The sequence below is a fragment of the Rhinolophus sinicus genome, chromosome 10, assembly GCF_057876585.1.
Source record: "Rhinolophus sinicus isolate RSI-liver-muscle chromosome 10, RSI-T2T, whole genome shotgun sequence".
Classification (NCBI taxonomy): domain Eukaryota; kingdom Metazoa; phylum Chordata; class Mammalia; order Chiroptera; family Rhinolophidae; genus Rhinolophus; species Rhinolophus sinicus.
This window is the reverse complement of record NC_142510.1, coordinates 15504000-15520950: the sequence shown is the minus strand read 5'-3', so window position 1 is coordinate 15520950 and position 16951 is coordinate 15504000. Positions and strand designations below refer to the sequence as shown.

Sequence of the window (16951 nt, the reverse complement as noted above, 5' to 3'; positions counted from 1 at the left end):
GAACCTGGGTCCGCCATGCCTCAGTACCAGAGGAAGGTGACAGGGAAGACAGCACACCTGGACTGACCTAGAGTCACCTCCAGCGAGGACAGGGGGATGGAGAGAGCTTTGCTTCCAGCTTCTGGGAAGAGAAGAAGGAGGACGTGGGCTCGCCAAGGGGAAACGGCCTCCAGGAGTGGCCCAGAGGGCAGGCAGATGCCCCGCCTCTTACAGACTCAGAGTCAAGGCCGATGGGCAGTTACCCTCCTGCCTCTGGCCTGGTGTCCACATCTGAGAGAGACACCACGGCATGGGGACTGATGTCCGTGGCATGAATGAGTGCCAGCTACATGAGAGAAACACCTGGTGTCCTGCTATCTGTCCACCGTGGGGCCTGGGGTCCCTTATCTAGGAGGGACCAACCTCAGACCGTTGCTCCCTGATGGTCCTGTGTTGGCTGTTAAGCAACCGGGCCTGGGGACAGGATAGCTGGTCGCCTTGATAGGGTCAGGACTGGACCCCCATGAAAACTCAGTGATGGGGTCAGAGGAAGGGCTGGGGGCTGCGTGTGGGAGTCATGCAACCATCAGGACTGGGGCCAGAGGGACTGGCCAATGAGAGGTCAAGTCCAGGCCTGCGGCCAGGATGCGGGTTAAGGAATTCGTTAGGTAAAGGATGTGGCTGCCAGGGCTGGTGTTGCAAGAGCCCTTTTTTCACCAGGTTGGGTGAGAGACTGGCCTGAGAGACGGAGCATGGGTGCTGATGTTTGAGAATTCAGGGTACAGAGAGTCCGAGGCCGTGGGACCTGGAGGGAGGAAGAAGGTCTTTGACCACCTTGTTTCTTCCAGGGCCCCAACCATAACCCAGTCTTTGGGAACAAATGAACCACATTAGAAGTAACCACAAGCTTGCTGGCGTTGGCCCAATTCTTTGGCACAACATGGCAGTTCCTCCCCACGTGTTTCTGGAAGTCCCCACAAAGAATCTCGCTTTTGCACGAGATCGCCTCTTCTCCGCCTCATATGCCATCTGCTGCTGCTCCACTTCCGGCTGCCAGTCCCCCAATGCACTGGGCCCCCCTGCTGCTCATGCAGACCCTTCCTCATGACTAGGACAGCCACCTACCTGGGGCAAGGGACCAGATTCCCAAGGCCATCTTGATGGAGCCATTGAGATGCTGCCACTTATATACAGTTCTTCTGTGAGTGGCTTAAAACCCACTTTGATGTAGCTTTAAAAACCAGAAAACTTTCTCTTCTACCCACATGAAAGTAGTTTTTTTAATTATTATTATTAAAATAATGTCCAAGATTCGGGCTACAAAAAAAAAATTAAAAGTAGAAATTCTCCATAATTCCCTCCTAGCAGTAACCATGTGGCCACCCACGGTTCCCTGCCCCCTTCTCACACACACATTCATAAGAGGGGTCTGTGCACACAGGTCCCTTCACCACTGCCCGTCTGCAGAGAAATTCACCATTTTTAATGGTGCTGCACTGCATTCAGCTGTATGAATTTTGGGTCACTTATTTAACCAATTCTCCGACAGACACTCGGGAGTTTCCAGTTATTTGCTGTGATAATAATGTCAGGATAAACATTCTTGCAGATATATTTGTCCCACCTAATTGTCAACAATGCTCCGTCAGCTGTTTCTGAGCCCAAAATGATACTCAAGCTGGGACCAGTGAGCCACTGTGATCTGTCCGTCCCTCCCTTCGTCCACCCACCCATCCATCTCTCCTACATCCAGCTGTCCATTCATCCATCTGTCCATCCATCCATCCATCCCTCCCTCACTCCTTCCCTTCCTCCATCCATCCATCCATCTCTCCTACATCATCTATGCCTCTATCCATCCATCCGTTCATCCATCCACCCATCTGTCCATCTATCCATCCCTCCTCCATCCAGCCAGCCATTATCTGACTTGTCCATGTACCCTCAGAGTTGCTCACTCATCCATCCATTCACTCAATCACTCATTAATTCACTTACTTCAATGCAGGAAAGACACAGCTCTTACCCCCCTTTTCCAGCCAAGGAAACTGAGGTGTAACCAGCTGATTGGGCTGGCGTGAGTGCTGGGTCTGGGAATTAAAGCAGTGACTGATGGCTGAGTCCCTACCTTGGTAATTAAAAGAGACAAAAAAAGATAAAGTTGCTATGTTAATATTTTGTATGCCAAGTTGACTAAATTGGTGTGAGTCTGTATAATATGCCTGTTCCATAACCTGAATAAGACGGAATAGAGGCTGAGTGGGAAGTGGAGCTTCTCTGCTGGACCCCTCGGTGTCCAGAGGTGGCTACATACAGCCATGGACCTCTGGTGGGGGGTGGTCAACTGAGGGACCCAGAGACTCCAAGCTTTCACGTGTGGAACTGAGGGAGGGGCTGGGCACCCCAGCACAACACACACATTCACGGACACACAGTGAAACCCCAGAGCCCTCTGGGCATAGGAGGTATCTCCCACCAAGACACAAGACCCAGTTTCTACGTGTGAACACCAACGTGTTTCCAGCTCGCGCATCCACCCCATTCTCTTGTCTGCCCTTGACTCAGTTACTCCAGCTTTTTGATTGAATCTTCATATTCTGGAATCTCCCCTTATTCTTCCTCTTCAAAATGTATTGGCTAGACTTGGTCATTTGTTCTTTCCTAGGTCTTAGGGTCAGCTCTTCAACCTCTGCGAAACCCTTGAGTTAGTGATCAAAACTGCATTGGATTTGTAGATGAATTAAGGGAGAATTATCCAACATTGCATTTTCTTCCCATAATCATTGTACACTTGCTCCGTTAATTTGGGCTACTTTGTACGAACTTTGTTACACTTTACATTTCTCACATAAAGATCTTACCCAACATTCGCTAATTTACCCCCGCGTACCCTTATATAGTTTTGTGGCTGTTGTGAATGTCATCTTTTAAAAATGACACTGTCCATTTTGTGGCTGGTGAGAGAAATGTGACCACTTGCTGTGCATTTTGTCTCCAGCAAGTTTGCCTCTCGGATTAGTTCTAGTAACTTGTTGGTAGACTCTCTGGACGTGGAAAATCACTGTCTATGAATAGACACTTCTGCTTCTCTCTGTGTCAGTCAGGGCTCCCAGTGACAAAACCAGACCCACGCTGACTAGTAGAAGTGGAACAGGATGCTATTAAACAATCCCGTGCTTTTATCTTTCAACCATCTTCTTCCGCCATGATGAGGTTTTCTTTACTCCCCCCGCCCCAACCCTGTCTCCTTAGAAAATTGCTTTAGAAAATGGTTATTACAACGCTGCACTTCTGCTGATTACGTTTAAATTTGTGGCAAGCAACCTTGCTGCTCTTCTTCTGAGCCTCCCAAGAAACTCACCCCCAAAGGGCCATCTCACACTATTGTCGAAATGCATTCTGGTTCTTTCTGATTGTGTCCCCAAGGTTACCAATGTTGGTTGGTTTTATGTGGTCAGGGCTTGTCTACATTTTCACAAAGTGGGGGGAAGCCAGGATGGCTAAGGAAGTTTGGCTGCAGGAGAGGGGAAAATATCTCAAAGCAGCCTACATAATGGGAGAAGCTGGAACCCCTGTCCCCAGCGCAAGGCTGGACCAGCCACAGCCCTGTTCCTCTGGCCCCAGGACAGCAAGAGCTGTTGGAAGTGCCAGCCCCCACGTGTTCCATCTTCTTTCGGGGCATCCAGCCCTCACTCCAGAGCTGAGGGGAGGGGCGTGGATCACAACCATGGGGGAGAATTTTTCCAGGTGTGGGACACCTTTCTGGGGCCCACCTGAATCCCTCAGGGGCACTGGGGACAAAGCTTCAGCCTAGGAGGTTTGGATAAGCCCCTCCTGATAGAAGGAGTCTCATATCATTACTGTTCTTTCCTTGCAGTGAAAATAGCTTTATTGTCCATTTTGTGTGCACAATGCAAGTTTACCATAAAAAGTCCGATAACGCATAAATTCTAAGGACTTCTTCAGCTTTCACTCAGGGCACCTCTCCCGGCTGGCACCCGCCCACCAGGTTCTTTTGTGGACTTTGTATGTCTCTCTATGATATGGCCCTTCCACAATACATTTCAAATCTTTGATGTATATCTACCTCCCCTCCAGACCCTGTGATCAGAGGCAAAGGTTATTCCCCTATAACCCAGGATGTGGCATCACTGACGTTAGTGGAATGAATGAATGCAATCCTGAGAATGACTGAATCCACCGACACCCTCACTTGGTGACGGGGTCTGCTGCACATGGGAGGGGATAGGGGTAAGTGGCCCAGGGTTGGGGAAGAATCTATGACCACCTCATCCATCCATCCTCCCCATAGCTGAGCCTAAGCCTCCTCCCCACAGCGCTACAGGATTCCAAACCAGAGAGCTGGGTCCACCGGCTCTGCAGCCACACCCCCCTCAAAGACCACCCAGACCACCGACCTGTTTACCAGACAGTTTAATGAGACAAAAGCAGTACACAGCACCCCAACCCCCTTAGGGCCCTCCTGCCTCTCCCCACTGGCAGGAAAGGATGGGACCACTAGAAGGGCAGGAGACGGGGGGGCTGAAGCTTGGGGAAGGGAGGGGAGGAAGTGTGGGAGGGGCAGCTCCACACTGGGGATGTGATGTGGCTGGAGAAGCCCCAGGCTCCACTGACCCGCAGCCCGGCCCTGGCCCCAGCCCCAGCCTGAGGTTCACCCGTGCCTCCGGATTTGCTGCTGGATCCAGGGCACGTGTTTCTGGACGTTTGTGAAGACAGCAGGCAGATCAAACCTGGAGCAACCGATGCCCCAGCTGACCACGCCGACCTGGATCCAGGTGCCTCTCATCTTGCACATCAGGGGGCCCCCGGAGTCTCCCTGTGGAAAGGGGACCGTCACAGAGCATGTCAGGGGCCCAGGGGCCCAACCGCAGCAGGCCAGAGCCAGGAGGAGGCCCCCGGGGCAGGACTGGCCTCAGCATCTCACCATGCAGGGGCCCCGGCCCAGGGAGCCAGCGCACAGCATGTCCTCTGGGATGATCTTTCTGTTGTCTCTGTGCAGGTACTTCCCGTAGGCCTGCTCACACTCCTCATCCTCTTCCAGTGGGATTTGCACCTGCTGCAGGCGGTACGGGGGGCCCAGTGGCTCTGGGGTGGAAGCAGAGGGGTCAGGAAGCCGGGCAGGCTGTCCCCCACGCCACAGACCACCCAGCATCACCGGCAAGCCCACCATCCACACTGGGCAGACAGAGAGGTGCCCTGGATGGCAAGGCGAGGGCCTCAGCCACTCTGACCTGGAACCAGCCTGAGCCTCAGTTTCCCCATCTGTCCTGGGTGGGGTGTGACCACAGGCCATCCATACAGACCCCTCCTGCTGTGATAAATGAGCTTGGATTCCATAAACAGACATCCTGGCTGTACACGGTTGAAAGCGTCCCCCCAAAACTCATGCCCATCCTGAACTTCAGAAGGTGACCTTACGTGCAAGTAGAGTCGCGTTAAGATGAGGCCATCTTGGATTTAGGACAGGCCCTAAATCCAATGGCTGGTGTCCTCATAAAAGGAAGGAGAGGGAGAGTGGAGACACAGACACAGAGATGACATATGAGGACAGAAGCAGACAGAGATGGGAGGGGTGCATCCACGAGCCAGGAGACAGCAGGATCCTCCAGAAACTGAGAAAGGCAGGAAGGACCGACCCCTACAGCCTCCAGAATGAACCAGCCCTGCTGATACCTTGTTCTTGGACCTCTGGCCTCCAAACTGAGAGGATAAATGCCTGTGTTTTTTGTTTGTTTTTTAACTTTTATTTATTTTTAAGTGTGTTTTTCCAGGACCCATCAGCTCCAAGTTAAGCAGTTGTCTCAATCTAGTTGTGGAGGGCGCAGGTCACAGTGGCCCATGTGGGGATCGAACCGGCGACCTTGGTGTTAAGCGCACACGCCCTAACCACTGAGCATCCGGATGTCCCGGCTCCTGTTGTTTTAAGTGCCCCCATTTGAGGTCCTCTCTTACGGTGGCCCCAGGCCACTGATACACCAGGCACCATAACGCCTATGGCCTGAAAGTCCCAAGAACATATGAGGAAACATTATTTCCCCCATTTGAAAACCACAACCAGATTGCCCCCCCCCCACAAAAAAAAATTAAAAATCAGAGACTATGGTGTGAGAGAGAGAGAGCAACAGCTTCAGGTCCGGGGCCACTGGGCTGATCCTGACCACAGCTGACCGTTGGATCTGGCCAATATCTTTGACCTCTGAAGCTCAGGGTCCCTCGCGCAAAACGAAAATCAGAGAGTCCGAGGGCCCACGCCAGGCTGAAAGGCCACGTGCCCACCCACACCTACAAAGGAGGTTCCTTTTCTTCCCCATTGATTTCCGCTCTTCTGAACCATAACCGTCTTCCCTCAACCCCCGGGAAATAGGAAGGAAAGGGAAGGATTTGGAACTTTCCCTGCACGTGTCCAGGACACCCCCCACCAGGCAATCTCACCGAGGACTGACTCCATGCCCCAGCCAGTAAGCCAGCACTCGTCCTCCGTGCCGAAATTCACAGACTGAGACGGCAGGGTGACCGACCGGATGCTTTTGGACGCTCTCAAGGGTGTGGCCAGCTTCAGCAGGGCCAGGTCATAGCCCAGGAAGGCACTGACGTATTTGGGGTGGACGATGACGCGGCTCACGTTGAGCAGTGCCTTGCCCCCGTAGAGATACACGTTCCCGGCGTGGATCCGGTAGGCTGAGGGGTCGGCGTCCTTTCTGGGGGAGGCAGACTTTGGCCCCTCAGAGGGGGCTTGGTCTGGGCAGCCCCTGCCCGCAAGTCTAGAACTCAAATCCACCCCAACTCTGCCCCCTCACCATCTCTGTTTTTGCCCGTGTCCACCTCCACCCAATAGGGGGTCCGCAGAGTGAGGGACTCACCGGGAAATGCAGTGGGCAGCTGTCAGCACCCACTGGGGGTGGATGAGGGAGCCCCCGCAGATGTGTGCCCAGGAGGCCCAGCGATAAGCGTAGATCCTCAGGCTGACCTGCCACGGCCACTTCCCCTGGGGGGCACTGTGGCCCCCGACGATGCCCACCAGCTCATTCTCAGGGTCAGGTGCTGGGGAGGCAACGTGAGGGGTGAGGGATAAGGCCATGCCGTCCTGCACGGCCTGGGTGCTTCCCAGGCCTTTCTCACAGGTCACCTCCCCATTCTTCCGTCAGTCCTGGAGGGTCAGCTGGCCTGGGGACAGGGACAGGGGTCCTGGGACAGGGCAGGTGTTGCATGGGGGTAGGAGTCACCTGTGGTCATGGGCATGGAGCCCCCCAAGCAGGGGAGGGTCAGGAACAGCAGCCACAGCATCTGTGGGGGAGGGGGGGAGGAGAGCACAGGGTTGGGGTGAGAAGAGCCGGACCAGGACTCCGGGATCCCAGGAAATATGTCTTAGGTATCAGACCGTCAGTCGTTAGTCGGCTTCCTCACCGTGGACGGATTCTTAGCTCTCCTCCCTGGCCCTCCCTCAGACCCTTTTATCTTTCTTTAGAAGGAAGTGGGCGGGTTTAGGCGTGACCCCACCCCCACCCCAACCCCACCCCCACCCCCTTGCCGCAGGAGTGGGGGGAATGGTGCCAGGGTGGCCGTCAGAATCTTGGCCCCACTTCTAGACTCTTCCATCCCCACGGCTGGGCCCACAGCAGCTTCTGGGAGAAACACAACAGGCCAGCTGGATTCCCACGCAGACCAGCGTGTCTCAACCTGGGGCCATTGTGCCAGGTCTGGAGACATTTTTGGGTGTTAGACTCTGAGGCTCTTCCAGCATCTCTTGGCTGGAGGCCAGGGATGCTGCTAAATCTATTGCGATGCCCAAGGCAGCCCCCACAGCCCAGACTCATCTGACTCACATGTCCACAGTGCCCAGATTGAAACATCCCCAGCTTAGGAACAAACACACTGCCATCACAACCATTCTGGTGGCCAGTCCAAGGAGGCCAAGGAGCCAGGCAGACCTCAGCATCCAGACAGATTGTCTCATAACTGATCCCTGCCATCTCCCCCCTTCTCCCCAAGGGATAGGCCTGGCACTCACGCTGTCCTCCGTGGGACCGTCACAGGCAGCTTAGAGCCAGGGCACAGGGAACCCACAGAGGGGAGTTCACCCATGCTGCAGAGTCTCTGGACTTGATTCCAGAAATCCCTTTCAATTATATACTAAACTCTGATTGCATGCAGGGAGAAAGTCCACAGTCTGATGGCAGCTGGGAACCACATCCCAGGAGAGTCAAGCCCCGCCGGCCCATCTACCATGTGGCTCCTGCATTGATTTCCAGGCAACAGTCCCATCTGGGGGTGGAGGGGACTGTAGAACTCTCTCCGTGAGGACACAGGATTCCTTGAGGGTGGAAACAGGCGGGATCTAGACCTGCTGCGATGCACCCACCCTGCGTGGAGAGGAGAGAAGCTTCTGGAGGCACACACGGGAACATGGAGAATGCGGTGTGGTGGGGGCAGTGCGTCAGAGGCTGGGTGCAGAACATGCCCAGCCCCCAGACCAGACCTCCTGCCCTCGATAGCCTGATGGGCAGGCAGCTGGGGTGTCCCAGGAAGGCAGGACGGCAGCCAGTTAGGACAAAATCCTTGTCAGCCCAAGAGCAGAGCCCATCCAGAGTAATCACGGATGCCGTTGCCCTAATGTGGGACCTGGGGTATCCTGGGAGCCTTGATGTCTGCAGAGGGTGGCTGGGGGCTGCCAGAGACGTAGGAAGACGGGGGGAGCTCTGGACTCAGGTGAGGTCCAGGTTGGGGGTGTCCTGAGCTTGTCCTGCAGAGGCTGGGACAGTCATTCTCATGGGGTGAATAGAGTTTACATTCTTCTTTATGTTTTACTCTGTGACAACGTGGAGTCAGATGTGAGGTCTGGGTAAATAGGGTGTTTTCGTCGGGAGAAGCTTGGGGAAGCTGACCGGCTGTGAGTTCTCGCCAAAAGGGCTCGGTGGGACGTACAACTGAAAGAGAAAGAGAAATAAACCCAGGAGGGATTAGCAAGGTGGTGGGTTGAATGGTGTCCCCCAGAAGATGTCCACATCCTAACCCTTGGTACCTGTGAGTGTGGCCTTATTGAGAAATAGGGTCTTTACAGATATAATTAAGTTGAGGCTCTTGACAGAAGACAGTCCTAAATTTCGGGTGGAACCTACATCCAATGACGGGGTATCCTTAAAAGGAAAAAGAGGGAGATTCGAACACAGGGACACAGAAGAGGAAAAGGACAGGGACAGGACTGATATGGCCACAAGCCAAGGAACACCAAGGGTTTCCAGCCACCACCAGAAGCTGGGAGACAGGCAGAGCCTCCGGAAGAAACCGACCCCTCCCACACCTGGATTTCAGACTTCTGACCTCCAGACTGTGAGAATCCATCTCTGTTGTTGGAGCCACCAGGGTGGGGCACTTTGTTACGGGAGCTCACACAGCTGTTGGGAAGCTAGAGGAGCAAAGTCGCCAGAACATTGGCACCGCTCACCGTCTGAAACTGAGTTTCCCGGGGAAAGGATGCCTGGAAGTTGGGGGGACGGCAGAGAGCAATAGGGAGTTGAGGTGCCCACGGCGTCTTTGTTGGGAGGGGGACACTCACACATGGGTGTGTCTCTGCGGGTACCTTCTCCCAAGTCCCGGCTGTGCCCCTGGGCACCTGTGATGGAATGGCCAGCACCTCTAGAGCTTCTCTTTCCTGGACCCAAAGACATGGCAGCAAACGGCAGAGACAGCAGGAGGGAGTGTCTGCAAATGAGACATTTCAATAAGTTGTTGTGGGACAGAAGCAGATGGAGGAGGGGGACTGGCAAACACCTGTTAGGGGGGGCATGTTCCCAAAGCGGGACCTTCCAAACCACCAGAATGCTCAGGACCTGGGAGGATTTAAGCAAGGAAATTTATAAGGTAAAATGTTCTCTGTAAACATTATGTTCAGTGAAAGAAGCCAGACACAGAAGGACACATACGTAGTGTATGATTCTGTTTATGTGAAATGTCCAGAACAGGCAAATCCATGGAGACTGAAAGTGGATCCGTGGTTGTCAGGGGCTGAGGGAAGAGGGAATGGGAGGGGTGGGGGCTCATGAGCAGGGGTCTCTTTTGAGGGTGACAAAAATGCTCTGGAACTAGATAAAGGTGATGGTTGTACAACTTTATTTATGAACATACTAAAACCCACTGAATTGTGCACTTTCAAAGGGTGAAATTTTATGGTATGTGAATCATATCTCATTTAAAAGTGTTTTGAAAATATTACCTGATGAGTCTAGGTGGTTGGATGCAAGGAACTCATTGTAAACTTCTTTCAATTTTCCCATCTCTGAAAGTTTTCATGATGAAGTGTTGGGGGGCACTGAGTAAGTTAGTGGATCCATTTGATTTCCGATGACACATACTGTTTCTAACTTTAAGTGAACAAAAGCATTTTTCTTCAATAAACACTGGAACAAATACAATTGTTGAAAAATGTTTTACAAATGAGAAACAGAAACTCATAGACACAGACAAGACTTTAGTGGTTACCAGAGGGTAAGGGGGGTGGGGGTGGGAGATGAGGGTAAGGGGGATCAAATATATGGTGATGGAAGGAGAACTGACTCTGGGTGGTGAACACACAATGGTATTTATAGATGATGTAATACAGAATTGTACACCTGAAATCTATGTAATTTTACTAACAATTGTCACCCCAATAAATTTTTAAAAAAAGAAAAATGTTTTGATGAGATTCACACAACCTTGAGATTAGATATTATAACCTCAGTTAGAATTTACTTATTGCAGACACTCCTTACTCTTAATTCATTAACATTTAAGAGGACTTTTTCTTTTTTTTTTTACAAGCAACCAGACACATTGAAGCTTTATAAAGAATTTTGTTCTTTTGGCTCATGACCAAGAACTTTTTGTCCAGAAGGCAACTTGATCTTATTCGTCTTAAAATTAGATGTTAAAACAGAAAACACTGAGAGGAGGGGGCGAGGGGAGGAAGGGGATACTAAATACTGCCAGTCTAACGCTTTGATTCTCGAAGTTTTTGTGTCAACAAACTATATTTCACTCAAGGATTTTCATGTCAAATACAATTGTGTCTTGGAACCCATGGTTCGTTCTCTTTTTAATCAAAGCAAAATAGTTCAATGAGAACTTTTTACTCCCACAAACCTGCCATCAAAACTTAAAAATTAGCTTGTCGTGTTTCCCGAAAAATCTAGTTAGTATTTCTATTGGCATGGCTATGAATTTGCAAGACGTGAGGCTGGGTCTTTCTATCCATGGTCACGATATATCTGTTCACTTTCATTTAGACCTTATGTCCTTTAGGTCAATGGGATAATTTCCTCTGTAAAGTCTTGTACATGTTTTGTTAGATTCCTTGCTAGGTGATTTATAGTTGTTATTGAGAATTCTGTCTTATTGATTACTCTTCTAACTGGTCACTGCCAGTATCTAGAAGCCCTGTTGATTTTCAGCATACTGAACTCGACATTGATCTTTCCAACGCTGCACGACATTAGGTTCTAACGTTGTCCGTAGATGGTCTTGGGTATTCTGTTCTCGTTTCTTCTTTTCTAATCCTTATGGCTTTTGAGCATTTCTGTTCACTGTGTGCTGTCTGGGGTCGCCTGCCCTGTTTGGAACCTTCCTGTCCATCACTCACTCAGAGGAGGAGCTTCCGGCATTCACCGTTAAGCAGGATGTTTGCTGTGGGCTTTGGGAGATGCATCTTATCTAATTTAGGAAGTCCCCTTCGGTCCAAGTTTGCTAAGAGTTTTATCATGAATGATAGTTGAGTTTATCAACCAAAAGGATCAAATGCTCTTTTGTTATCTATTGAGATTATCCCATGGTTGCTCGCCAACCCCTGTCTGTTAATGTGGTAAATTGTACCAGTAGGTTTTTCCGGGGTTAAACCATCCTGGTTTAGACTCTCTCAGGTTTTTTTTTTTTTTCTTTTTTTTTTCGTAATTATTTTATACACCATTGGAGCTGACTTGTTAGTGCTTAGTTTGGATCTTTGAACCTCTCTCTTCATCATTGAAATTTGCCTGAAAATTTTCTTTATTCTCTGTGTCCAGTTTTATTATCCAGGTTATACTTACCTGACAAAATGTGCCAGGGAGTTTGCCTCTTTTATTCTCTGGAAGATCATCTGGTCCTTGAAGCCTTAGACTAATTCTCCCATGAAGCCATGCGGGACTGGTGTTTTATTTTGTATTTTATTTCTGGGTAGATTTTTAACCCCCCACATGCAGGTATTTAATGATTATAGAGCTAGTCGCATTTCCTTTTTCTTCCAAAATCAGTTTACCTGAGTTATACTCGCCTAAAAATTGTCCATTTCATCTGATGACACATTCGTTTAATATAGTTGTTCATACTGATCTCTTCCAATTTTTACAAGTCTCTGCTCTGTCTGTACTTATGTTCACCGCTTTTTTACTAATATTATTGGTGCATCTTTTTTCCTGCCTAATTAATTTTGCCAGAGCTTTGCCTGTTTAATAGATTTAAGGAACTAACTTTTAGCTTTGCAACCCTTTCGTCTCCTTATTATCTATTCCATGTGTTTCTTTTATTTGTTTTAAATTACCTCTTCCTTTTCCTTTAATTACCTTTTTATTCTATTCCTTATATTTCTTGATTTAAACACGACATTCTCTATTGTTCTATTTTCACTAAACCCAGGAATGACTGGTCGTTTCCCTCCAGGTACCCGTCACTGTGTACCTGTGAGTATTGGTAGGTGATATTTTCACTGTTGTTAATTATAAATATTTTGTAATTTCCATTAAGACATTTCTTTAGAAGTGTATTTTTAAATTTCCAAATGTAGGAGGGCTTGTGCCCATATTTTGATATAAGTATGAGCAACTTTAAAATAATAACTCAGGACTGGCCTGGTGGCTCAGGCGGTTGGAGCTCCGTGCTCCTAACGCCAAAGGCTGCCGGTTTGATTCCCACATGGGCCAGTGGGCTCTCAGCCACAAGGTTGCTGGTTCGACTCCCGTAAGGGATGGTGGGCTGCATCCCCTGCAACTAACAACGGCAACTGGACCTGGAGCTGAGCTGCACCCTCCACAGCTAAGACTGAAAGGACAACAACTTGACTTGGAAAAAAAAAAAATCCTGGAAGTACACACTGTTCCCCAATAAAGTCCTGTTCTCCTTCTCCAATAAAATCTTTTAAAAAAAATTAATAATGCAGCCTGTTTTTGGTTTTGAATACAAGGCAACTATAAGTGAGCTCTGAGAGCAGAAATTCAGGCTCATTATTTATTGAGGATGTTAAGGAAGGCAGTGAAATCAAATGTCCCCAAGTCAGTAACAAAAGATGGATTTATAGGACCCTCCTCAGCCAATTCAGACAGTCCTGAATTTGGTGAAAAGTGGTCTCATTGAATGATGTTTAGCTGTAATCTGCTCCCGTTCACGTCTATCAAAGTTATATGTGACCATACGTTTCATTTCTATTGAAAGCAATTGGATCTTCCCAATCCATGCAACCCAATGAATACACACACACGCACACACACACACACACACATGCACACACACGCACGTGCACGAGTGTGCACACACACGCATGCCTGGACGCTCCTGGTGCAGGAAGACCAACCTGGGACTGAAAGCACCGCCTGTGGGTGACGCCTGCCTGTGGGATGGTGCAGCCGCCAGCCTCCTTTCCCAGCTCTGCCGTGGAGCCAGAGAAGCAGCCAGGTGAGGCACCTGAGGGCTTCTCCTAGAGAAACTGAATGACCTCAGGGGAAAACAATCAAACTGACAACCAAGACTAGGAGGGTCCCGCAGAGAGGTGGCTGGAACCTCCAGCTGCCGGGGAGGTCCGTTTAGTAGGAAACCCCAGTGAGCACAGCTGATACCAGTCAAAATTGTGCCACGGCAGACACAAGGGTGCCTGGGTCTCTGGCAGGAGGAGAGTGTGGAGAGTAGAGAGCAAGCGGGAGGAAGGAGCAGGGATGGTTGCGATGAAGCCAAGGACAGGCCCAGGTGTCCCAGGCTGGCACAGGCTGGCACAGGGTGTCTAGGACAGAGGGCCTGGTTGTAAGAGGACAGCCACATGGAAATGGTTCCTGGGGAGCAGGAAGCAGAACTCAGTGGCCTTCGCCAGAGCCCTCCCTTGGGCATCCCGGTGGAGCTGGGCATTGCCTGGAAGCTGCACTCAGGTGAGGAAGTGCTGGAACATGGATGGAGACCAAACATCTCTGTAGACCTGTGTCCCCTATGAGCAGGTGGGGCAGAGTGAGTGAGATTTGAGTTTCATTGTCGATGTGACTGCATTTGTTCCGTGGCTTGGTAGAGCCCGTAAGGGACAGCCAGGGAGGGCCTCCACAAGCCATCCTTGTCCCTGGTCCCAGGGCCTCTGGCCCCATGGAACTTTTCATTGTGACACATGAGAATCCTTGTGGATGCACACACTGCTGCCAACGCAGCGCCCCCAGCCCCAGCCCCGCTGGTCCAGCTTCCAGGGCAGTGTTGCAAAAGGGTTCTGTGAGGTAACGGGCAGCTGCGCCGTTTGCCCACTGCCCTCAGCCTTCCCCTATCAGGGCCCAGAAGGCTTCATCACAGCCCCAGCTTTGATCCTGGCCCCGATGTCACCTGGCCCCACCCTCACTCTCTGTGTCCACTCCTATCACTAGGACATGTGGGGGCCCCCTCTGGCCCTATGTGGGGAGCTAGGCATACACACTTGCTTCATGAAGAGTCTGCCTGAGTGGGAGGGAGAGACTTTCTAGGAAGAGCAGATCCTCTCTTCCTCACTCATGGAGGTGAGAGAAGGGCCCAGACCCCGGCACTTCTCCAAGAAGACCCTTTCTTCTCCAGCAAATGGGGCATAAACCAACCCTTCTGGGGTGCTCAGGGGTTTTACTCTTCTGTCTGGCAATCACCTTAAGATGGTGACGAAGAGGAAGAAGGGGACGGAGATTTGGACGCCCCCACTAGCCTCGCGCTGGCCCTGCGCCTGGTCCCAGAGCTTTGCTCCCTCTCCCCCACTCTCTGGCTTCCAGAGTGATCACCAAACAACCACCTCTCGTATTTCAATGTGAAACACTCCTGTGCCTTCAGCAAACAGGCGGAGAGAGGGAGAGAGGCCGAGTAAGCAGTCCAGTGAATTGGGGATATAACCTCTGCACATGGCTTCTCCCAGCCCCCCTGCTCCTGACCTGGAGACTCTCTGAGCAACATGAGGGGTCAGGGAGACCACGCCTGTGGTTCCTGGTGCTCAGTCCTGCAGCCCACACTCGGCCTTCCCAGAGCTGCAGAAGACACTGGCCATGCATAGGTGGGCCACAGGGTCCCAGGGGCCTCTGCAGAATGGAGGTGGTCACCTGGGGTCAGGACTCACCAGGGGTCCCAGCGATGGAGCTCCCCAAGAGGAAGTGGGTCAGGAACAGCAGCTACCGTATCTGTAGGGGCAGAGAGGGGAGCTGGGACTTAGGCGCTGGGCTCAGGGATGGAGAGGCCAGAGGCCTTTGCAGGTACAGGAAATTACGTCACATGCTGGACAGGTCAGGACAACGGCCTGTTCCAGGAACCGGCATGTAGCGGGAGGCAGGGGAGGGGTGCTGGTTTATGTCGGAACGAGCACCGATTACGATCAGACTACCTCCAAGGGGGATTTGGGGAAGGAAGCAACCTCCCACTTGTGGCTGGGAGTCCAGCTCGCAGGTCGGGCGGCAGTCACGCCACAGAGGAGTCTCTCCTCCGCACAAATACATACATGTGCACATGCTGGTATCTGGGCTCTGGCGGTGACACTGAGGAAGAGAAGCAGAGAAGGCAAGCGAGGGTCCCTGTTTCTCCTGCACGTGTGTGCGTAACATGCATATGTGTGTGCCATAAGCACGTACATGTATTTGCCTACTCACAGGCTGCATGCATCCGGTGTGCACATAAATGTGTGTATATTCCTGTATGTATGTACACATGTGTGCACATAGGTATGCATGTGTGTATAGCACGTGCATGCATGTGTGTCTAGGCATTTTTCACATGTGTGCATACATGTAGATACATGCACACATGTAAATGCCGGTACGTGTGCGCACATGCATTGTGTTTATGGTGTGTCTCCCCATGCTGAAATGTAAACACCAGGAGAGCAGGCGTTTCGTCCACTTCGTTCTCTGCTGCTCCTCCAGTACCTAGAACCATGCCTAGCAGAGAGCTGGCCCTCAGGAGTGTGTGTGAATCAACTGGTCAACCACAATCTATCAAAATTGTTCTTGGAATGTGATACACCTTTCCAATATCCTTCTAGGAGAGGACACACGCAAAAGTAGCCACGGCAGCTTTGAGAAACAAGGACAAAGAGGTGACAGGTTGCAGAAGGGTCCAGGTATGTTTCATGGTCAGTAAACCACGTGGTGCAGGAGTGGATGCTTAGATCAAGGAAATGGAAATGGGGTCCCAAACAGGCTTCGAGTCTATCAGATCTGGGCTTCAGGGGACAAAGAGATGGAGCTGGTGGCCTCAGAGATTAGGGGGAGGGGGAGCCAACTCATGGAGACAGGAGAGGCCCTGGGTCAGAGATTCCTTTCTGAGCAGGGGAGGCTGCATCCCCAGGTCTCAGACAAGAAATTGAGGAGCTTGGTAGTGTCAGAGCCATGGGTTTGCCTGGCAGCTCAGATGTCTAAGCAACGGAGCAAGGAAAGGCAACCAGAAAAGAAGCTAGAAAGATGCAATAAGAAGGAAAGACAGGGAGAGAGACCCAGAGAGACAGAAACAGAGACACAAAGAGAAACAGAGACAGAGGGAGAGAGAGACAGAGGGAGAAAACAGAACCTGAGTGGAGAGTTTGACACCGGGCTGTTTGGTAGCAGGAAAACTCAGTGCCCTCCAAGTCCCATGGTCCGAGGGCTGCCATCTTTGCGACCTGCCATTGGCGGATGGTTGCAGAGCCAGACGCCAATGGTAAGCGCTCCTGCTCAGTGTACCGTCCACCTGCCCAACGCCCTCACCTGAGCTGTGCTCATGG

The 16951-nt window shown here is 51.1% G+C and overlaps 1 protein-coding gene across 1 annotated transcript; it reads right to left on the bottom strand.

Moving 5' to 3' along the window:
• Nucleotides 1–4397: 4397 nt before the first annotated feature.
• On the bottom strand, nucleotides 4398–7422 carry LOC109435369 (putative serine protease 29). The gene is made up of 6 exons (XM_074322836.2): nucleotides 7379–7422; nucleotides 7224–7284; nucleotides 6861–7041; nucleotides 6433–6698; nucleotides 4925–5085; nucleotides 4398–4816 (listed from the first exon to the last, which is right to left on the bottom strand). The coding sequence occupies exons 2-6, from the start codon at nucleotides 7282–7284 to the stop codon at nucleotides 4652–4654; spliced, it is 834 nt and encodes a 277-aa protein (XP_074178937.2). The 5' UTR covers nucleotides 7379–7422; the 3' UTR covers nucleotides 4398–4651.
• Between the last annotated feature and the right edge of the window lie 9529 nt (nucleotides 7423–16951).